Source organism: Colletotrichum truncatum, assembly GCF_014235925.2.
Source record: "Colletotrichum truncatum strain CMES1059 chromosome Unknown Contig_0008, whole genome shotgun sequence".
In the NCBI taxonomy this organism is placed as follows: Eukaryota; Fungi; Ascomycota; class Sordariomycetes; order Glomerellales; family Glomerellaceae; genus Colletotrichum; species Colletotrichum truncatum.
This window is the reverse complement of record NW_027222405.1, coordinates 2450476-2472678: the sequence shown is the minus strand read 5'-3', so window position 1 is coordinate 2472678 and position 22203 is coordinate 2450476. Positions and strand designations below refer to the sequence as shown.

General features: G+C 52.1%; 5 protein-coding genes across 5 annotated transcripts; 2 read left to right on the top strand and 3 right to left on the bottom strand.

The window, feature by feature from the left end:
* Window positions 1-6566: 6566 nt before the first annotated feature.
* Window positions 6567-8147, top strand: CTRU02_212144 (rad55 protein; the record flags this gene model as incomplete). The annotated part of the gene is made up of 6 exons (XM_036725026.2): window positions 6567-6627; window positions 6679-6889; window positions 6959-7011; window positions 7076-7357; window positions 7406-7728; window positions 7833-8147. 6 exons carry the CDS (start codon window positions 6567-6569, stop codon window positions 8145-8147), a joined length of 1245 nt encoding a protein of 414 aa, XP_036583191.2.
* A 5160-nt stretch (window positions 8148-13307) lies between these two features.
* CTRU02_212143 (uncharacterized protein) lies at window positions 13308-13838 on the bottom strand (the record flags this gene model as incomplete). Its single annotated transcript, XM_070205782.1, has 2 exons — window positions 13308-13658; window positions 13710-13838. The coding sequence occupies 2 exons, from the start codon at window positions 13836-13838 to the stop codon at window positions 13308-13310; spliced, it is 480 nt and encodes a 159-aa protein (XP_070060595.1).
* Window positions 13839-16599: 2761 nt separating this feature from the next.
* On the bottom strand, window positions 16600-17465 carry CTRU02_212142 (mitochondrial import inner membrane translocase subunit Tim; the record flags this gene model as incomplete). Its single annotated transcript, XM_036725028.1, has 4 exons — window positions 16600-16788; window positions 16843-16897; window positions 16948-17143; window positions 17186-17465. 4 exons carry the CDS (start codon window positions 17463-17465, stop codon window positions 16600-16602), a joined length of 720 nt encoding a protein of 239 aa, XP_036583193.1.
* A 407-nt stretch (window positions 17466-17872) lies between these two features.
* On the top strand, window positions 17873-19530 carry CTRU02_212141 (arf gtpase-activating protein; the record flags this gene model as incomplete). Its single annotated transcript, XM_036725029.1, has 5 exons — window positions 17873-17944; window positions 18015-18150; window positions 18201-18384; window positions 18437-19140; window positions 19193-19530. 5 exons carry the CDS (start codon window positions 17873-17875, stop codon window positions 19528-19530), a joined length of 1434 nt encoding a protein of 477 aa, XP_036583194.1.
* Window positions 19531-20447: 917 nt separating this feature from the next.
* Window positions 20448-21700, bottom strand: CTRU02_212140 (2-nitropropane dioxygenase; the record flags this gene model as incomplete). The annotated part of the gene is made up of 3 exons (XM_036725030.1): window positions 20448-21294; window positions 21365-21626; window positions 21688-21700. 3 exons carry the CDS (start codon window positions 21698-21700, stop codon window positions 20448-20450), a joined length of 1122 nt encoding a protein of 373 aa, XP_036583195.1.
* Between the last annotated feature and the right edge of the window lie 503 nt (window positions 21701-22203).

Sequence of the window (22203 nt, the reverse complement as noted above, 5' to 3'; positions counted from 1 at the left end):
AGAGCCCAATTAGATTCATCTAACCCATCCTCTGCCCAGCCTACTCCTTGTACAAGCCTGCGGTTGGTTCTCGTGCAACCAAAGAACTGTCTCTTATGTCGGCCGTATCACAGTAAACGAGACAGCCCGCGCGAGCTGATACGGCGCCGCGACCCGACTTCCTCAGCTCACGGCGAGATGAGGCCGCCCCGCGGGGGTGGGGAAACACTGACCTATGCTTGCTTCGTTGCTGCCACTCTCCTTCTGCTCTAGGTACTGCATGCCGAAGTTTGCCATATCAGATTATTTAAACGGGTGCTATCATCTTTCAGGCCAAGCCCAAATCGAATCCGTGTGTCTTTTTTTGCATTGTTACTTACTTTGGCAAGTGTCGGTTCTAGAGGCGGGCGACCGTCCGAAGACCGTCGCACAAGCACCTCATTTGAAATCCGACCTTCTAGTCCGTCCTTAACGACGCCATGGAACACAATTCCGAGCCCATTCGCAGCTCCGCGGGGGCCCCTCGGTGGTGTGGGGGCGCTGGTCTGCCAAATTCCATTTAGCCCCTCCACTTCCACCCCCCCTTTTTCGAGATAAGAGGGTTGGAGGCGGTACCGAATCCCGACGACCATGCTGTGTGCGACAATTTTCCATTCTGAGAGCCACGGAAGAAGTCCGTAGGCGCCATTATCACCAGACACACCAGACCCAAGACCATCAACCTCATCCTTCCTTCACCGCAACGTCGCCAACTTCCTTGGTCACCAGAACTGCCCGACAACACCATCAACTCCTCAGCCGACTCATTCTGGGCAAAACCAACCTTGCCCGAGATTTATTTACGTCGTTCACTGTCTCTCCAAATGTCTCAGTTGGGTTCTCTGTAGCTCCACTACGCGGTAAGCGCGACAGAAGGAAAAAAAAAAAAAAAAAAAAGGTCCATTTTCGTGTGGTGTGGACGAGTCAAATTTCCGCATCGTGACTTTCTTCAGCGCTCGTCAGTGTGAGACCAGACGACGTGATTCGCAAAAGATAAGCCGTAAAAGCCGCCTGAGCTGATTTTTTGGGGCGACTCTTGTCGTTCCCTGTCTGGTTGTATACCCCAGCCCTGTCTGGATATCCGTCCCTTGGGACCTGTACTGGCCGGACACAGGGTTGGCGGATACTCTTGTCATTCGGTAGTCTTCGGTAGTGACTGACCGAGGGCAAATGGATGTTCTGACCCTCGGCTCATCACTCTTTCGCTCGCGCTCCTCGGTCTGCGGGTACCCACGAAATTCATGTTTCTCTAGATGAGCCATGGTGAGCCTCACTCACCGGCGTCTTCAAAGCCGCGTCACCGAATCCCCATATCGGTGTTCGGGCGTCCGGGACCAAGGGTCTTCTTTCACCTTGGCAATTTGCCTTCTGCTCTTGCCAGGTCTCCGACAAGTCCGGGGCTTTTTATTTACCAGGTGTAGTCAGTTCGTTGTTCTGTATTAGGAGTCTGCAACGGATAGGCGGGAACGGTTTTCCTCACAGAATCCACGGTGACCAAAAGGGTGCTTAAGCTGTCAGGGGTTCGGCCTCCAAGACCCCGGACAAGGTCTTATTATGACCCGAGTGGTAATTACCAACTGCAAGGACCCCTCACTTGCACAGAGGATGTGTCGCCGCCCCCATGATGCAAACGGGAAGCACGTGGGGGGTTATCGCATACTCAAACCACCACATAAGGCTCCAGTCTTGGAATATCGCTATCACGCCCTCTTCTTGCGCACACTTCTCATTGGTGCTGGAGGGGTTCTGATCTTCAACCCGACGCCACCTCCTCAGCTCATAAGTCCCTTCCCTCAAGCGGCAGGTCCGCAATCGTATATTGGTGTTCTCGGCTGGTCAGGTAGCCCCTTCACTCAACTGCCTTTTTGGGGCCAGACCTTCCTTCTAGGTACAGTCGATCCCCCGAGCTGTCAAATCGCTAAGCTTCATTTGGATTTTCCGGGGGAGGCCCCAACGACTCTGTACCAAGATTCGGGGACTGCAGGATCTCTCATCCCCCAGACTCATCTTTCGCGCTATCACGTTGCTTGGCTTTCGCCGGACAGCAAACTCCGGCTGTATTCCGCGCGTCGTTGGTCTGATGTATGCTGTGACTCCGATGTAGAACGAAACCGATGCTCTTGCGTGTTGAACTGAGTCAGGCTCCTCGCCAGTGCAACGCCCAGAGCATCTGGAGATAGGTGGTGAAATTTAGAGACAGAACAGAATGATGCACCAGTCGGCAACGCCTGGTTCCAAAGAACAAAGCTTTGTCTCGCTAATAGGGTCACAGCGTCGAGAATTTGGCATGTGTATTTGTCAAAAGACTCCAATGACCAGATAAACAACTTGGCGACGGTATCTCGAAAGAACGCTTCAAAGTGTTGTTCCCGCTACACACACCTCCATCCCGGCCCCCAGATTTCTCCACGCCCCGATCTGGCTGGTTGGTACGTCTGATAGATGCACTACCCGCTGTTCCGGAAAAGCATCAGGTGAAATGCCGGCAACTTCCCGGCTATCAACATCAGCGACTCATCCAGACCTTGGGCTTAAATGGTCCATCGCATTCGATGAGAATTCTGCAGGCCTTCAACCAAAGATACTGTATCGCAATCAGGATGCCACTAGGACAGATAGGCGGCCTTCTCTTTAGGTGGCACCTACAAATCAAAGCCACTTTCTTTGCCGCCTGATTCTGTGTCACTCCCGATGATGAAATAACTGCTTGTGCTTTGTATACTCCCGGGTACAAAGCCGGAGACCGGCTATGCCATCGGCTTCTGGTCCCGAGTGCTCCCATTGCGACTACCCATTCTATGTGCCAGGGATCGGACCAAGTTACAGCTCGATCTGGCGGCTATTCGTGAGGTTTGCCCTGAGATGTAATGCCAAGACATTCCCAACGACCCCTGAAAACTTATCCTGCAAGGCGAGACGTTTATGATGGCTCTCCTAAGACTTCATAGCTGTCAAGCATGATTACTGCAATTGGTGCTAGGTATGTCATCAGGTACTCGAACGGAGGCGCAATTAGGGAGAATCATACGCTCATCACACCATTGTGGCATAGAGCGAACCACAGCTGTCACCACCGGCTACACTCAAAATCCCCGACAGCTCGCGGGGCAGAAACGATCATCTTGCATAATAGGTCTCTATCTGCGGGGCCTCGAGAGACGGCTGGCGTTAGCATTGCCGGGAGTAATGAGAGCAATGCATGGTTCTGATGCTCGTAGAGTTACGCTTGTTTGGTTTGTCTTACTCAACGAGACAAGAACCCTGTGCTGTTAGACCCTGCTATTGTTCGACTCGGGGCGGAGAGAACCCCGCTGGCCTTGTTTCTGCTGCGGCCTCGAACCCTCTGCCCCTGGAAGAGTGTTCTCGCGGTCTCCTCGATGTCCAAAACCCTTCTGGCCCAGGCCGAGCAGGAGCCACGAGGTCCATAAAGCCGTACAAATCTGGATTTCCATGTCTTTGAGATCAAAGAACGCCTTAGTTAACAAGCGTCAGCGTGAATGACTCTCTTGTAAGACTTCTCAATACTGTCGATAGCACTATCGCTCAGTTCCTCGCGTAAACCGGAGGCTGCCGCGGTTGCCTCTGAGTTCATTACGAAACTCAACCAAGCATGAGTCAGTTTATGGCTCGGCGGTCCAACGGAAATGAACCGAGCTCTTCAGTGACAGACTGGATCTGCCCAAGCTTCCCCAGACTTGCCTCTGATTCGAAGCACCCCCGCGATATTCCTCGGGAGGCCAGGGCGATAGCTCAAAGAGCTAGAACCGAGATGGTTTGCCGTAGTATTGTGTTGTCGGTCCTTTGGGGGGGGAAGACCCAGGTTTCCTTGCCAGGGCACGCCTGTGCTTGAAACCAGCTTCCCAAAAAAGGCGACACATCTGGGGCCGTGGGAATGGAACGGGGATGGCGTTTTACGGGGGACAATACAGAGAATGCAGATGGGATGTGGGGAGAGTCAGAGCCACGCCTATAGGCGTGAAAGTCAACAGGTGGTGTGTAGTTATACCCCCGAGTCCCAATTTTCTGAGGGGGTTTGAAATCCCGAGATTGCCCGATGAGCACAAGCAAACAGGAGAGCCAACTGCTCTGAGTTTTTGTTTGGCCGGAGTTGGCGGTATGTGAGTGGCGCCCGTGAAATCTCTGTCAAGTACTGGTCGCCTCAGGAAGACGCAAACAGATGAAAGGGCGTTGAGACTCTTCTCTCAATAGGGCATCGCTCCGTCCTCGAATTTCCTACCGTTGTCAAAGTTTTGAGTTTTAAAATGCATATAGACCCCTCGTTGCTTTCACATGTGAAAAGATAAGGAGAGAAAAAAGGGGGGCAACCCTAGAAGCAATCGGTCCCTTTCTCCCGAAGGCAAAATTCAAGGGATGATGTCAGCGGTTAAGCTTGGGGAACTGCAATTGACTGGTGGAGGAAAGGTAACATTCTTCAACATGAAATATGCTGGGGAAGCGCGTACCTTGCATCGCACATGAATGCAGAAGCCACAAAATCTGGCCAGACCGACCGGACACACTTTCCAACTTGTTGCGCGCCCTGACACGGTTTGGTTAACCGCACCTGTGAACGAGCGATTTCAGGCAGTCTGAAGCGCCGCAAAACGCTGGCCCGAGCCCCGATATCAGCTCTCCACATATTTTGCGGAACAGGAATACGGATGAAGACTACTCCGCTTGCCCTCCGCGTTATCAACCCCATGCACCAAGCACCCATGCCACCTGGGGATACATTGGCAAATATCCCCAGTTCGTGAGATGAACGTTTTATGCCCGGCGCCCAGCTTAGAATAAGCAGGATTCACTTATCTCTGGGCCTCCAAAAAAGTGATGACCATTATCCGTAGACCCGAGCTCGGGTCTCGGGATGGAACCGGCAGGCATTGACTGACGGTTTTAAACCGTGGGGGCTTGTACCCAACGGCGAGTGTGACACCGTGGCATGCGGTCCTCGAACCTTCTGTTCTGGCAGAAAGCATACTCGTCGGGAGGATCCTTGGTTGTGCTCTTGTTGAGAACTTGAGCCTCAACCACGCTCTCACTGCAGGGCGATTTGGGCCCTCACTGTCGGTAGGATACGTCTTCGGATCTTCGCAAGGATCTTTGCAGTGTGCTCATGCCAAAAAGACTGGCAGCGTTTTGTGGAGTAAAACCACCGTCTCGATTTCCGAGCCGAGGAGAGCCCGTTTTGGACAGGTCATGCTGGCTTTCGATATTACACTCAGCCTCCAGAAGGGCGGACAATAGCCCTTGCCTTGAGGGATCGTCCTGGATCCCATGGGGAGACCCTAAGATTCAATAAGTTGCTCAATCTAGGCATACCGAACCCCGCAGTGCCCCACGCGGGATCACGTCGCAAGTGTCTCGAGAGTTAATGGCGTTGATGGGCATGATCAAAGCATCTGTCGTCGATTCCTATTGGAGGTTACTCTCGGCGAAATTATGGTCGATGGCGACGGCGACCCATCCACAGTTCAATTACTCCTCCTCCAAAGCAAGAGTCAATGCCTGCTTCTGTCTGGGTTTCTTGACTAGTAGCAGGGTTTTTGAACCAGAGGTACCGGAGAAATCGATGAAACCACGGAGAAGTTTGTCCTGGCAATAACTGAAAGGGGAGCGGTAGTCGTGGCCTCAGGGTCTGAGGGCTAGATGCAATGGTTCGACTGTAGATTTGCAGGCACGGTGAAACCGGAGGGGCCCTAGAATGTTCCGGGACGACATGGAAATAGACTTGTTTGGTGAATTACCATAGTAGGAGGTTCGAACATGCAAGATGGCGGCGCTCGAGCAAACTACCCTGCCAGCCACGTTCCACCCGTTTGGCCGGGGAAGTAATCTGGGTGCCGACTTTTCTTGTCATCCGAATGTGTCCCGCAGTCTGTGAAATTTCTCACAAAACGTTCCAACAAGTCGGTACCGGTAGGCATGAATGCCTAGGATGACTAGACACCAGCCGGTAAGACTGACACATACCCATAGGTATCTTTTGCCTGTGCAGGCCGCAATCGCAGACGGAAAATGAAGCCAAGTGTTTCGTGAAGCAAAGAAAAGACCGGTATGGGTGACTCTGACTAATTTGCTAGGTCGCGGATACCTCGTTATGGATGAACCTCCGGTTTCGAGGTTACAAACCGCCTCCGTTCGTGACGCACAGCTATTCTGACCTATTCTGGCACTTGCACATTGCTCATTGGAAAGGGCAAATTCTTGTGTCAGTCGGAAACGACCAATGTGGATTGGCTTCCGGTCCCAGGCAGACAGAATGTTAGGTAGCAAATGGTGTTTTGGTTGAGTGCCGATTTTGTGTCATGGCCGCTCCTTCTTTGCGTTGAAGAGTAGTGGTCATCTACTGCACATCTCCATGCTCAGCCACAGTACAGTGTGGCTAGTGACATGTGGCGTGGGTACGAAGTCGCGCGTGTGTGTGGATAGAGGCACGCGTACTGTGTGCCTTCCTCCAATTTCTAACTAAGGCTCTAGGCAGGTCGAGTAGAATTAACAGGAGTACTCCGAGGTACAGACAACAATCCACGGACGTCGTGCTAGATATGGAAAAGTATCACTCCATTCACGAGGAGGACATCTCCAGCTTTGATCTTCCTTCCACGCGTACGTTTTGGCAGCATTCTACAGTGGAACCTTGAAGCTCACGAGACATAGACCGATTGCCCACTGTGTCTGCCGCACAGGTGCTGGAAGACTTGGATAATGATCTTTTGAGGCATGTTCCAACAGGACTTAAGCTTCTAGATGAAGCCCTCGGGTGCTCTAATCTTGCTGAAAAGGCAGAACCAAAAAGCTCTGGAGGTGTTCAACGAGGCCAAGTCACCGAGGTCTGGGGGCCGCCGGGCTCAGGCAAGACTGCTCTAGGGTATGGTATCAAACTCTTTCACGATCTGTCAGTTTTGCAAATCAAGTACGGATCTAACTCTTCCTAAAGCATACAACTTGTTGCAAATGCGTTGCGCCAGGGCCAAGGAGCCGTGTGGGTAGGTTGGTTCATCCGAGTATTTACCACGTTGTGTAGGAGTTCGTTGAGGCTGACGTATCTCTGAAGACTGTGCTTACTCAGTCTGCGGGCAGCGGCTCGTCTCGGTGATTGAGGCAGCAGAGGGCTTCCAGCGATCAACGGAGGATAAACCAGAGGCGGTAGATAAGGACAACTTCAGTCACTACACCTGTCCAAGCCTCCCTCATCTAGTTGCGCTACTCTGCCGTCCTGGAGCAACGACTGTGCCAGCAAGTACAGTCCTAGTCATTATCGACTCGCTATCAGCATTGGTGAATCACGCCTTCCCCAAGGCGCCGGATGGAAGGAAAGCACCCCTATTAGGCAAAGGTCTGCAGATTGGCCCAACCCTATGGAGCATCTGCTAATAGCATGCAGGTCCAGGCCTGTCAGCGAAGCGGCTGCAGGCATTGCAGTATGTCGTCGGCGCACTTCAGAAGTTGGCAGCGACTCGGAACTGCGCTGTGGTAGTCTTATCACAATGCGCAACCAAGATGCAGTTGGAGCGCAGTCCGACGCTCATCCCGTCCATTAATGCTGGAGTTTGGGAACATGGCATATCTACACGGTTGGTGCTATTCAGAGACTGGATCTGGAAAGATGAGAGTCCGTCAACGGTATGCTTTGCCGGCGTGCAGAAGCTAGACGGCAAAGCTGGGCCGAACATGATGCAAAGCGCAGCAGCGTTCAGAGTTGAAGCGGTCAGTATTTTTGTTGGGCAGTCACGGATGCGGCATAATTTCGTAAAAGCGGAGCATCCAGGAACGGAGATTGTGTTGGCTGACACTCCACGTTATCGTGATAGACGGGCCTGATTGGCGTGCATTACGACCTGGGCCAGCCATCGATACTGCTATCGACGACCCCACGGGCAAAACGCAAACTGGCAGAAGCTGGTCTCGAGGTGCCCGATAGCGATGACGACGGCGAGGGATACGGGTGGGAACAAGAGGACGATGCGGCACTTCCCGGGATGCCACCGCAATGGCAAGGCAGCGAAGATTTGATCCTGGGAACGCAGGCCGACCGCGACAAGGAGGACGAGGATGAGGACGGCGGCGGCGGCGAGGATGATGACAACGACGACGACACAGAAGAAGTGGAGGATAGGAACGGCTAGTGGCCGAGATAACGACGAATTAAGCCGAGCAATTTCTACACGGTAGCAAGTAAGAGGCAGGGCCCCATCGGAGAAAGACCGGGCCAAGGGCCGGAGCTTGGCCGACAGATAGGGCGAGCATGAATCGACAATACGGTAATGACCCTCTCTTGGCCCCCTTTGGCCCCCTTGGTAGGCCTTGCCACCAAAAAGAATAAAATACAGCCTCGGACTTGACGAGATTCAGAAACAAGAAGTTTTTTTTTTTTTTTTTCTAGCCAAGAGAAATTCCGAGACTCGTCAAGTATGAGTGTGACTGGTGAGGCGGGAATAAGGGGAAGGGTAAAAAAAAAAAAAAAACACTAAACAAACTCCACCAAAAATTCAAGGCCGACCCGCCACAGCCAGAGATTCAGCGGTTAAGGACCGATAAGAAGCAGCGGTCGGTCAAGGCCCGGCTCCACCGAGAGCATGAAATTTCATCGTCACGATCGGCCAAATGTCGGCTTGACGCGGACCACACGGGTGAAGAAAAAGAGCACTGAATGCCCCTTGGCCCCAGGCCTAACCTTTTTGCTAGACTGTCTGGAGACTCCACTTCTTGGTAAGCTATACTATCTCATACGTAGGCGCAATCGCCTCACAGTGGCAGAGTGAGTAAGTGAAATGAGTGGGTTCTAGAGGCTGAAGGTAGTAGTGTGGTGGTGGTGGCCTTGGATGAAGGAGTGAGTGTGTGCGTGTGTCGTGTCATTAGAGCCGGACAAGTCCGAATGCGGCTGGAGGCTCTAGGGGGAAGAAGAGGACCGTGATGGCTGGATGTTAAGATGCCGAAGGTCCTCCTGTTTGTGCGGGCATTTGCTGGGGGGGGATTTGCTGGGGGTGGCGGGTTTTCGTGGGGAAATCTTTTTACTGCCCCGTTTGTTCTCGAAGGAAAAAATGGCGTCAGATCGAGTGGCCCCACCTACGTACAGCGGAAAGTGCGCTGTAATTGGGACGCCCCAAAGGCTCTGCCAGGCTCACCGGCGTGCCAAGTTCCCCCAAGGCCCCGGGGGGGCTTCCTCCATGTCAGGGACAGGGACGCCAAAGCGCTGGACCGTGGGACGCACCCCGCCGCTCATTGGATTGGCATTTGCACTGGCACCTCACTTCAGGGCAGGCACACAGGGCAAAAGGTACATTCGCACAGCTAGTGGTGCCGGCAAAGAGGCCCACCACTCTGTGGGGGGAGGGGGCGGGTTTATTCCCTCTTCCTTCCCCTTCCTACAATACTTGCACCATCCACACTAGGCTGGAAGCGCCCTGAAGGGAATCCCGCCATAGCGCACCTGCGCTGGACGAGACCGCGGAGAGAGCGCTGAAGACGACGAGGTATTTCTGGAGATCGAGTGACTTCGCGATACTTCCCCTTCCTTTTCACCCACCTAAACTGGAAATCCCCCGTCTCTTTAAGGCTTCCCCTGTCACATCCCGCTTCGCGACTATCTCGCCCTCCGTTAGAGCCCCAGATCTTTGGGCACGTTTTGCTAGCCGCACACCCTCCTCTCTCTCCTGGCCCTCTGGAGCTTTGGTCACAGCCCTGCGACTGCGGCCCTTCTGTTGCCATCTCGTAAGTCCATTCAGTGCGGAATTACGAGAACAGCACAAGTGTTAGCCTCTATTGAGTTTCTGACCTAATTCCTTACCACGTCCTCTTGTCAATTTTTTAATGCCGCGATCCCACCAATTGGTGACATAATTCCGCCCCATCCACTTGCATTGGCGCTGGTTTGAAGTTATTCCCACCCAACCTCCTCTGCCTGGGCTCGACTACGTACAATGTACGTACACACTAATTAATACTTTATTCTCCGGCAAGGTAGGTCCGCATATCTGCTGCTGCTACATACTACGTACCACCGTAATGTAGTAGCGATTATGATAGCGATTATGAGTCCAAAAGTCTAGACCGGCTTCATCATCATGATGTTCCTGGCCCTTGGACAGCATCCCAGGTCAATCAATAACCCTCTGCGCCGCAATCAGGCTCTCCAGGGTCCCAGGAAGTCTACTTCTTCATCAAGTCGTGCACACACACGCGATACTCTTGTGGACAATTGCCCGCCCTCGCATGTCGTTGTGCTGCGCACAATTTTTGAGTTATTGTCGTCCACCCCCCTTTTGACGGCGTGTTGCATCACAGGCTCGCATCCAAGGATGATTAGAGTGACATCTCACCGACGGAGCCGGCAGTGTTTCCACTGTTTTTTTGCGCGCCCCCTACCCCGCCTCATCCAAGTTGTCTCTCCGCTTGATCACCAAACATAACGCCATTCCATCTTACGATCGTGGAAATCGAGAGATACAGCCCAGCTTGCCAGATCCTGGCTCCGGAACTCCAAGCCTAGCGATGAAGCAGTAGATAGTCTGTCTATCTACCACCTACCTACATCCATGCATACGTACCGTATATATACTTCTGCCGTCACCCGTCGGCCCATGGTGACCGAGCGACATAGAGACAGTTAGATGGATTGACACAGAGAGGGTGCTTGCTAGGGAGAGACTATGAGAAATGAGAATGGAAGCGTGGTCGGATCGCCTGAACCCATGTTTTCCCTCATCATCAGTCGATATCTTTCCGACCCTAGCTTGCTACACCTTACCCGCACCAAAGCGAGGCTGTGAACAGGAACACGAGTCTAAGAAAAGCGTAGATTGATTGCCCGGATCGACGAACTACTGGCGCGTCCACCCGCCTTTTCGCAGTACGACAGTTGTATACGCCTGTCATGTCGTCCATCCCAGCCCAATCGTAGCAAACCACTCTGTCACTCGTTACCCGCTGTTACGACTTGCTGTTACCGTTGCTGCCGCTGCCCCCTTTACTAGTATGCTACTATATTATTCCTTGCTGCATTACAAGGCCGGGGAGAACGGGGCAAAAGGACAACGCACGTCGATGGCCCTGAGACCACGAAAGCAGTCATAGCTTAGCCCCGAAGAAACTTTGCGTTGGGCTGCTACTGCTGCTACTACTGCTGCTTGATGCTGCTGCTCCCGCTCTCTCGCATACGATCGCCCATTCGCCGCGCATCCGGTTGCAACCCTCGAAGCAGGAGACAAGAAAAGAAAAAAAAGAACAAGGTGGAGGACAGGGTGGAGGCGGAAGGCGGCGAGTGCTTGGTCGAAACGCCCGAGTTGAGACGATGCTGCTGCATCAGAAACCTCTTCCACAGGCGCCTCCCGCTTCTTGGTCAGCCCATAATGCCGCTCAATCATGCGGAGGTCGTCTAACCCTGGCTCCATCTTACCGGATCCTTACGGGCGACCACCCCGACTTTTTGTCGTTTGGGACCTGAGAGCCGCACAACCGCCGCCTGTTCCCCCTTCTAGACCACCGCCATCACATCACATCCAAACATACACACCGTTGTTTGGATCTGCTACGTTTGCCCTTTGTTTTTGTCTCTGTTGTCTCCGCTGCTCTCCCCCCCCCTCCATCCACATACCCCTTGCTCCCCCTCTCTTTTGAGCTTCTCTGCGTGGCTACACGTCGTCTGCCGCCCCAATGCCGTCGCCGCTGACATGCCCACTGCCGAAACGATGTCTCTACCTTGCATTTTCTAGAGCGTCGCCAGAACGGCTGCCGCGAGTGTAGAGGCAAGATTCGGCGATGAGGACAGCCAAAGAAGAAAAGACATGACAAAGTTGGTCGACCTTGCATCAATGACTTGCAGCCGGGTCCTGCACAATCCCGCTCCTCTACCTGTCCGTCCACACCCCCCCCTTCTTTCCATTTCCCTCTCTTCCCTCCCTCGCGCCCCAGCCGCTGTTTTCTCCTATCAAATATGGTCGTAAGCGAGGCTGAACGGAGCTGGAGCCTCCTTGCAATATCGGAGTCACTCTCCGTCTGGCCGGCTGGGGAGCGTTGCAATATCACTTTCTCGCTTGGCTCAAGGGCTTTGATCGCTACGAGGTTCTTGTCTCGCATACGCGAGTTCTAGACCACTCTGCATATGTCTCTTTGGTTAATGTTTCTGTTGGAATAATACATGCTGCAATATGCAACATGTTTGTCAAAGACTTGATTGCGCAAACTTATGGACCATGCATATTTGAAGGTTACACGCCATCAGGCCGCCTCCCTGGAAAAAGTTGTTGCGTTTGCAACCCTTTCTCCCATAGGGCCTCGAATGCGACAAATGTAGCCGAGGATACATATTTTACAGCAAGAAAAAGAGAAAGAGTACACACAAACATTTCGGCCCTTTTTTTCTTTTTTTCTTTTTTTCTTTTTTTCTTTTTTTGGGAATCGTTCGCGGCATGTGCAAACGGTTCCTGGTTGAGACTGAGAAGTTAGAGAGGGGGTGTGTTTGTAAAGAAAATAACTCCATTTTCAATGTCAATTTTTTTTTTTTCTTTTGCTTGGGGTTTTCCCCCTCTTCATGGCAACTCTTTTGTTTCGGTGTATCTCGCCGGTTCGTCAGAGTTCGCCGGGGCAGTTGTCTTGTTTCGTCTCGGGAAGTATGTGCCAAGTCGGGAGTTGAGGGGGGTTTGCGGCTCAGTCTCGGAGTTTCTGATCTTACACTTACTTCTTTCCCACTCTCTCGCTCTCTGAACCCTTTGTCACATGCCAACTATATGTCGGGCCCGCATACTTGGAACTGGGTTCGTTGGGAAAAGAGTGTTAGTTTTTGATGTCGCATGAACGTACGATAGGTCCCTTTACAGCAGAAGTCTAGATTGCAAGGGGTATTTGCCGGTCCAGAATTCCTGTCCAGACGTCAGCCATCATCGTCGTCATCTTGCCATGTGAAGGTTCCCGGAATGCGGTCATCAACTCAACCTCATGTGCAGGGCGGGACGGGAGTTTGTTCAGTCTCAACATCTTTCATGAGCAGGATATGACGTGTTCTACTGTTTTTTGTTTTTTTTTGTCTTCCTCTTACTGAAGACAAAAAAAAAAACATGTGAAAGGACATTTTATGAAGTGTCGTTAAATGATCTGATCTTAGACTATCTGATGCCATGAGGACGCCAATGTCATCGCGATTGGCCAACCTTACGAGAAACTCAAATACTCAATGCTTGTTCCCTGTTTCCCAAAAAGAGAGCCATAACCGAACGCCGAGTGCGCCGTGTTTCCTTCCCGTTCAATCATTCCCAAGTACCGTCGTAACAAGAAGATGCTCGTGTTCATTCTCATGCCGAGTAACTCGGCGGGTTGGGATCCGCGTACAAGGTAGCCTTGAGGAAGATGAGCACTTCATAGGCGGCCTTGGCAATGTCAAGGCCTCGCTTTTTCCACTCTGATTCGGACCATAAGCTCTGGAGCATGTTGTCGGCGACAAGGGTGATTATGAAGCGCACGTAGTGGTCCTCTGGGGTCCAGCCCGTCTTGTCCGGGTGATACACCAGGTACTTTGGTTTGCGGGAGTTGAGCGCATCACGCGCCGTCTGTGCCGTGCGGGCTTTGTCAGGCTCCGGAGCACCGGCGGGACTCCCGGCCCCGCTTCCACCACCAGCACGGAAGAAATCGATGTAGAACTCGTTCTACGACCCGCGTACAAAGGGGCTGTTGAGCCATTCATGGAATTTGCTCGCCTCCTTGAAGGGGAGTAGTTCTAAGAGTAGCCGCTCATGCTGGGAAGAAACGCGAGCTGCCGTGGACGGACCCGGCATAGCTCCGACACCGGTGGACGGTAGTGAAGGTGAAGTGGGTTTGGGAGCCATTCGGGGTGTTGGGGGCGGTGACTGCAGGCGGCTATAGGGGATGTTGGTGATAGGCGAAGAACTTGAGGATCTGTGTCTGCGTGGGCGAGGGATACACATTTGATGAATGGCCCCTTCAATCTACGGCGAGCCTCTGTAGATGAGGTGATTAATAAACAGGGGATAAGACTGCGACGCTAACGTAGAAAGAGGCTGTGGGAGAAGGCTAAGTAATCAGGCACGGACAATCGTGGCTGTACATGCAAAGAAACCGGCGTCTTTTCTGCCTGGGAATTCAATCTACATATATGCCGCTTGTTACATCTTGCTGCTGAACGCAGGATTACCTCTCGTATCTGCCCTGTCGGTGGTTCGCCTACAATGTACTCCACGCAAGTCATCTCGACTTCTGCGGCCATGGCACGGTTGCCTAAGCCATCAATCGTGGTTGAAGATGTGCATTTGGCTTAGGTATGCGCGCTTGGATAGTAGGGCGTTCCGTTAGGCAACAGCGCTGAACTGCAACTTGGGCGAATCAGGGCCCTCTCGAGGACGCCTGCTTACGGCCTCGCTTACGTGGCTGTGAGGGAGCCAGTAGGGGAACCACAAGAGGCTTACGTGCGTGTTCTGTGCGTGATTTTTCCAGTTACCCAAGAACAAATGAAACCGAGAGCTGAAAGTGTTGAATGTGGCTTATTGACGTACGGGGCGGGGTGTAGAGTTTGTATTGTGAGGTTTGACGACCCTAGACCTGAACACGAAATGTGGCACAGTTGTGGAGCGTGATGATCGTAACTTGGACTTTAAAACATCGTACCAGTTTTTTGCAACTTGGGTTTTGAAGTCTTTTGAAACGTGCCGATTTATCGATTGCAAACTCCCATGCAAGTGATGAACAGTCACCGCACCTAGCCTACCACGATTTCTAACAGCCAAGTGAAGTGTTTCATTGATTCTGAATTTGTTCCTTTATATTTTTTAAAAGTCTCTGTGGAGTTTGATTATCAAGAAAGAGATTGAGCCTTCAAGCCAGTGAAATACTGGTTCCAACATTTACAACTGTGAGTTAGGAAGAGTCTCTCATTGATTGTAGTTGTTTTCTTGAATATTGGCTTGATGGCACTGCGAACCAGAGTAGCTCCCAACAAGTAGAGATGTTTTGGGTTTCCCGAGATTTCGATTCGCTTCTTCGACAGAGACAGAGATGTTACACACTGATGTCGAACAACAGTTGGAAGTTAGTCTGGGTACATTTCCTGATCGATGTCAACTAGGAAGAAAATATAGACGGTATCACGAACTATAGCCCTTAGCCCTGTATACTTTTGGGGGGGGGGGGGGGGCTTTGCTCCTCTGACATAGCTGCGAAATGTTTCAATGAGGATTTGCCTTCCTCTTGTGATGTTGACCCTAATTGACGAAGACTCCTAAGATGCCAACATTAGTGAACGTCTGATTACGATCTAGGATACGGTTTATAAACGATAAAGCTGAAGTAACTTAGCCAATCTAGAATCTAACTACCTGGTAGATTTGGTTCAACGCGGTTCAAGGGTTCATTCAGGCTGGGACTGTACCATGTTCTTTACATTTCTGATTCAATACTTCTTCCAAGTTTGCCATATCACACGATGCTTAAACATGGAAAGCGCTTAGCGATTGAATGATTTGAAGCAAGAGAATATCCGAGAGATACAATGTTTCCAAGTCGCAAGAAGACGAATAAACCCAATAAAAGTTTGTTTAATGCCTACCATATGCGGAAAGAAATGGTTATACCCGTTGAAGAACTACTGTCCATAAAAAGCCACATACTCTCCTGCCATGAGTGTATGTTTGGAGAGTCTCGACCAGGGCGAAAATCTCGGCAGGCTCAAATTGTGCCCTCGACATAGCCATGAGATAATGTATATCGCTAGCCGACTGCTGGTACCTGGGTATTTATTGTTTTCTGGCTCTTCTAGAAAGTGGTATCGATTGTAATAAGCGACCATTGGGGCTCTGGAACGCTCCCACATCGAGGTTATTAAGAGTACTGACACGAACATTTGAAATTACGAAGCGACTTGTGTAAATGGTTGCAATTCGAGTGTCTGACATACAGAGAGCCCAGTTATATTAACCTAGAAGCACTGCAAGACTGTACTCCCGACTCGTGAACCCGTAAGCTGGGAAGAAAGCATCTTGAACAGAGTTGAACGAACTTGTAACGGAAGGGGCCACAACGTGACGTCTCAAAGCAAGCGGGTCATCCGTTGCACCCAATATGCTTAAGCAATGGCAGAAACTAGTGATACCGAATGGGATTGCTTGTGATTCTCTTTGTATAAAGGCTGTTCCGCTCTATGCTGTGCCTACACGACCCATCGAACTGTGTGTGAAATGATAACAGCTTAGTATTGTAACAGTCGTGTTTGCATTCGATTGCTGTTTCCCGGTTTTACCTGGCGTCATGAGTTCTCACCTTGGGTTCTCAGTCCCACGTTTGGTTAATAGCGACTCACTGTTCTCAATAGGGTTTGACGTGGTGGTGGCTCAAGACAAAGACACGGCCCGAGAGCAGACTAAGCAAGTATAAATGGTTCTGGGGCATATAAAAACGTTGAAATTGAAAACATAGGTATAGGGAAGAAATGTTGCGAACCTGAATAGCATATCCTTCGCTGGTTATTGGTCGCAGGCTTGATCCCGGATTCCTCGGTTTCCTGACTTATAATACCGCTATCTTACAATGCTCATAGCCGTACTCCCCGTTTACCGAATCTTCGTTCTATCATACAGTTTACCAGCTTATGCCAAGGAACTTGAAACCCTTCTTTCCAGAAGCTGATGACCCAGTATCCGCGTTTTCCAAGTACAGCCTTTGATGTCCCTTGACGTCGATATAGAGGTACTTGTATTCGAACCCGTCACTACTGGGAGTCTTGATCATGTGCAAATGAACAACTCCTCTGTTAAGGGGTCCTTCGACCTAAAGAACAAAGTCAGGCTAGACTGTCTGGGGTATGGGAGTTGGAAATCATACGAAAAAGTGCATCAACAAGTGCTCATGACCCCTGGAATCGGTGTTGATTGTCGAACTATCCTTGTCAGATCTATGCGGCCCTGATTGATGGAATTGAATTCATACGCAATCGGACGAGCCCGTCGCCACTTGTTATATGTCTCTTCACCATGCGCGGAAATCTTCTTGGGGTCTCCGAGTAGTTCAATACATTTTGGATCGCTCTTGATTCTGTCGACGACTCGGTTGAAATGTGCCGTCTTGCTGTCGAGGGAAAAAACGTCCGTGTACAGGACATATGCCACTCCACCCTGGTTCGCTCATGAGCGTCAGCCAACAGTTGCCGCGGGGTAAGTTATCGTATGACTTGCCGTTACGAACAACCCAGCCAAGATCAAACCCAAGTTGAAGGTTTGCTGCGTAGCCCTAGCCGCCTTCTCTCCCGTCGAAAGCTCAGACCAAGGAACTGAGCCGGTATCATTAAACGGAGTGACCGTCTTCCGTTTCGGTCCAGGCGTAGAGGTCGTTCCCAGACCGTACTGTGTCGCATAGTGTCGCTGTAGAAGCAAGGGTTGTAGTCGCGGCGCAAGGCCCAAAGTCGATGGTACGCGAATCGCGGTCGCACTAGTAGTAAGTTTCATCATGGCGGCTCAACGTCAGCCATCGTACGAGGGCGATGTACTGAAAAGATTGTCGTCCAGAAGCTTGGCCGTCGGTAGCTGGAGCTCCAGGGTAGCTGGGTCCTCGACCTCTGCAAAAGGTGACTGACCGCCTTTGGCAGAATTCGAATTGCCAGTCCACTGTGGGGAAAAGGGAACTAGCCGAAATAGGACTAGCGCATTGATTACATGCCACTTCACCGAAGGGCGGCGACTGTCTCCTGAACTTTTGGACACGAAATTCAGATACCTCTGCTCCTTGTTTCGCTCTCGCTGGCGCACCCATCTTTGTATACCCGCAGTTTTCATTCCCTCGAGCCGCTTCTTCACCACGGTCGCGCAGCACACCTGGTCACAAGTACAGACTCGTATTCTTTGCACGAACCGTCAACATGGCTGCACTCGCCTCCAAGCAGCAGTCGCTGAAGATCTTCGAGAAGTTGAAGACCAAGCCTGCGAACAAGGTAATGCCTTGCATTTGCGCCCTTCTCTGCCATCTGTCTCTATCTGTATCTGACTGGACGTACACCACAGATTTGCTTTGATTGCGGCGCAAAGTACCCTACTTGGACCTCTGTCCCGTTCGGTATCTACCTCTGTCTCGACTGTTCTTCTAACCACCGAAATCTCGGCGTTCACATCTCATTCGTCCGCTCCACCAACCTCGACCGTACGTTCCTGTAATTCTAGGATATGTGTTCTTTGACTGACCCTCGGTAGAGTGGCAATGGGACCAATTGCGCTTGATGAAGGTTGGCGGAAACGAGTCGGCTACTAAGTTCTTTCAACAAAATGGCGGCACTGCGGCCCTCAACAGCAAAGACCCCAAGACCAAGTACCAGTCCAATGCTGCCACCAAGTACAAGGACGAGCTGAAGAGACGTGCCGCGAGGGATGCTCAGGAGTGCGTCAAATTAAAGTCTTGATATATCGCAGCTTAACTGACTGACAATCAGGTACCCCAACGAGGTCGTGATTACCGACGCCACCGACGCTGAGACCTCGACCCCATCCGGCGAACCTGACGACGACTTCTTCTCCTCTTGGGACAAGCCCTCCATCAAGAAGCCCACGCCTCCTGTTTCTCGAACTGCGACCCCTCCAACAGTCGGCCGAACTCCCTCCCCCTTCCTTAACGCCAACAATGGCGCCGGCAAGGATATCGCACGCTCCTCTTCGCCCCTTTCCAAGGCTGAGGGTGATAACAAGCCTGCAGCCAGCCGTGTAACTACCTCTGCCGCTCTGCGTAAGACTGCTACTGGTGGCCCGCGCAAGGCCAACATCTTGGGCGCCAAGAAAGCTCCCAAGCTTGGTGTGAAGAAGGTAACCGGCGACATCATTGACTTTGACGAGGCTGAGAAGAAGGCCAAGGAAGAGGCTGAACGTATCGAGAAGCTGGGCTATGATCCCGAGGCTGAAGAGGAGAAGAAGGCCGCCAAGTCTGACACTATTTCTGCTGCCACCCCTACTAGCCCGAAGGGAGGCTACGGGTCATCCAGCCATACCCGCCAGAAGTCCAACGCCGAGGTAGAGCGCTTGGGTATGGGCGTCGCTAGACTGGGTTTTGGTCAAGTCGGTGGATCCAAGGCTGCTGCGGCACCCAAGAAGGTTGCTGCTGGTGGATTCGGCTCTGTTGGTCCCATCAAGGCCGCTACTGAGGGTATGGAGTTTAATTCTCATATCGAAATAGGAATGTTGCTAATGTTCTGCAGATGACGGCGAGACCTACGCCCGGAGCAAGTTCGGTAGCCAGAAGGGCATTTCCTCAGATGAGTTCTTCGGCAAGGGATCGTTCGACCCCAATGCTCAGGCGGAGGCCAAGACGCGCCTGCAAGGTTTCGAGGGTGCCACCTCTATCTCCTCCAACGCCTACTTCGGACGTCCCGAGGATGAGCCTGCCGAGGAGTACGGCGATCTTGAGGGCGCTGCCAAGGACTTCATTCGCAGATTCGGCATCACGGCTGGCGACGACCTTGAAAACCTCACCCAGCTGGCGGGCGAGGCCAGCCAGAAGCTCCAGGGTGCCATTCGTGCCTACCTTGGCAGCTGAGAGACTTGATGCGAAGGCGTACGGCATTGGGAAAAGGGAAGAAAGATTGATTGCTTTTCAATTTGCTACGAACAGACAAGATCACCAACGCGTCTCATCGGTATCTACAGTTGGGACAGCTCAGACCTATAAAAGAAGGGAGATGGGGACGTGGGAAAAGCGCCGAGCAGTTGCGAAAGATACCTTGTGTTCTGCCACGGACCATCCGCCGAGCCTGCGGGTGGGAGGGACAGGAGGACGAGTGCTGGGGAGGATTTTTATTTTTTCTAAATGCATCTTAGCACGAAGCCTACAGACAGAGCCGGCGATGGAGTGATGACACAGCTGTTGGTTTAGGTAATACATAAGTATGAATGAATAGAATTGAGCTCTTTTATTGTTCAGAAACTTGAACTAGCAAGCATGGCTGGCATGTGACATTGTGCACTGATACCACCGAGCACTGCTCAGACGGCGCAGCACAGCTTTCCAAGGGTCATGCGTCTGACGTTGCAGTGTACATGAAAACTAGGCGCCAGGGCAGGAGAATGCGCAAAGTCAATGGCCGAGGCAACCGGTAAGCTCGGAACATCTCAACTGCTGACGTCCGAAATAGTCGAATGTGAAATTCAATTCCATCACGGGTATTGCCGCAACAACCAAGGCAAAGAGCACAGGCACCAAGCAATTGATTGAAAGGCTCATCGCTACGTGCGTTTGGTTGCCAGGTTGTAACTGAAAAAGGGAAATAATAATAATAATAATAATAATAATTCGTTCATGAAATGCTAGCAGTTATCCATCCTAGATCATTCTTTTATGTACAAACAAGAGCCTCATAACTCCGGGCACACCAACTCAGGGTCACTTCCCTTGGCGTCGCCCAACATGCGAACCAACAACTCGTTAAATGGTGAAGCATAATTGATTTTACAGTTTTACAGCTTGGCAATCATCTTGTTTCCCTTCTGGAGCCATGCGACGGCGTCGTTGACAAACTCATCGACGACGGCCTTGGCGGGCTTTTGCTCGTTGCACACTGCAGCGGCCTTGCCCATGAGGTAGGGGCGGAACTGGTCCAGAGCGTCGTCAATATCGACCTCAGAGGCGTTGTTGTCACTGCCACCCTCGCTGTTGCTGCCATCGCCACCCTCGTTCATGAGCTTCTCGAGGTCGGCCTCATAGGGGATGACACCCTTGGCGGTCAGCTCCTTAATCTCCTGCTGGCGCTCCGTCTCCCAGTTCTCAATGTACGGGTTGCTGCGGACGCGCAAAGGACGACCTGTGAAGATGAGGGTCTTGATGTTGTCATCATGGCCGGCGGTGCGGACAGCCTCCTTGTGCGCCTTGGGTGCGCCAGCCTCGTCGGTCAGGATGAAGCGAGTTCCGACCCAGACGGCGCCGGCACCCATCATCAGTGCAGCAGCCAAGAGCTGACCATTGTGGATACCACCGGCGGCGATGACCTGGACAGGACCCTTGGTCAGAGGGCTCTTGTGGCCCTTGCAGATATCGACGACAGCGGGGATGAGAACAGTAGTTGGGACGTCTCCGGTGTGGCCACCACCCTCACCACCCTGGGCGCAGATGATGTCGACGCCGAGGTCGAGGCACTTTTGTACGTGCTTGGGGTGGCCGATCATGTTCATGTAGACAATGCCGGCACCGTGGAGCCTGTCAACGACTTGCTTGGGGGGGACGCCGACGGCGGAAACGAATAACTTGGCACCAGACTCAATAATGATGTCAACCAGCTCGTTAAGCTTGCCCTTAGTGTAGTCGTAGCTGACGATAACGCGTCAGTCTGCTTGTCTGGGACGCTTGCGCCGGCTCAGCCGGGATGTAGAGGACTTACTTGGTCTTACGGGCGCTACCACCGACCTGGGGAAGAAGCAGGTCAACGCCGAAGGGGGCGTTCTTGTCGTTGAGGTATTCCTTGAGCTCGGCGATTTGCTCCTTCAGCATCTCTGGGGTGTAGCCGACACCACCAATGACACCGAGGCCGCCGGCGTTGGTGACAGCAGCAGCCAACTTGGGGCCAGCGGCCACGTTCATGCCAGCAAGCAAGATGGGGTGCTTGATCTTGAAAAGATCGGTGATGGGGGTGCGAATCTGCTCTGTTTGCGCAACGTGTCAGTCCGTGGCATGTGACAGTGAGATTGAGAGAAACCAACTTACGAGGAGAAGCCATGGTGTCTGAATTTCGTGGATATGTAATGACGCTTAAAGCCTGGGTATAATGAATCACGAACTGTACAAGAACAAATAGATCGGCTGGAATGTGGGTTGTAGACGAAGGAGAGTTGCGGTAGCAGCAAGGCAAGAAGAAGGGCTGGCAATCAGCGGTTTAATAAGAGTGTCAGCAGTGACAGTAGCGCCTGGCGTCACCCGGGCTGGTTTCCTGGGGAAGAAGGGGCGGAGTGTGCGTTGCCATGGGCCGAGGTTCACCTGTGACTTGCACAGCTAGGCCTGTTTGGGATGGACCCCACGGCTGAATGAGCCCAGCGGGGTGGATCTGGGGAAAAGATGCCGAGGGCCAACCCATAAGAGGGGACAATTCACAAGTGCTACAGGAAAGCATAAATCGCATGCATATCCTGAGTGAGGCACATCATAAGCGTACTCGTGGGTGGTGACCTCGGTTTGATTTCATGATTTGTATCCGATGCTGAGGGCTAGCTCAAGCACTTGATT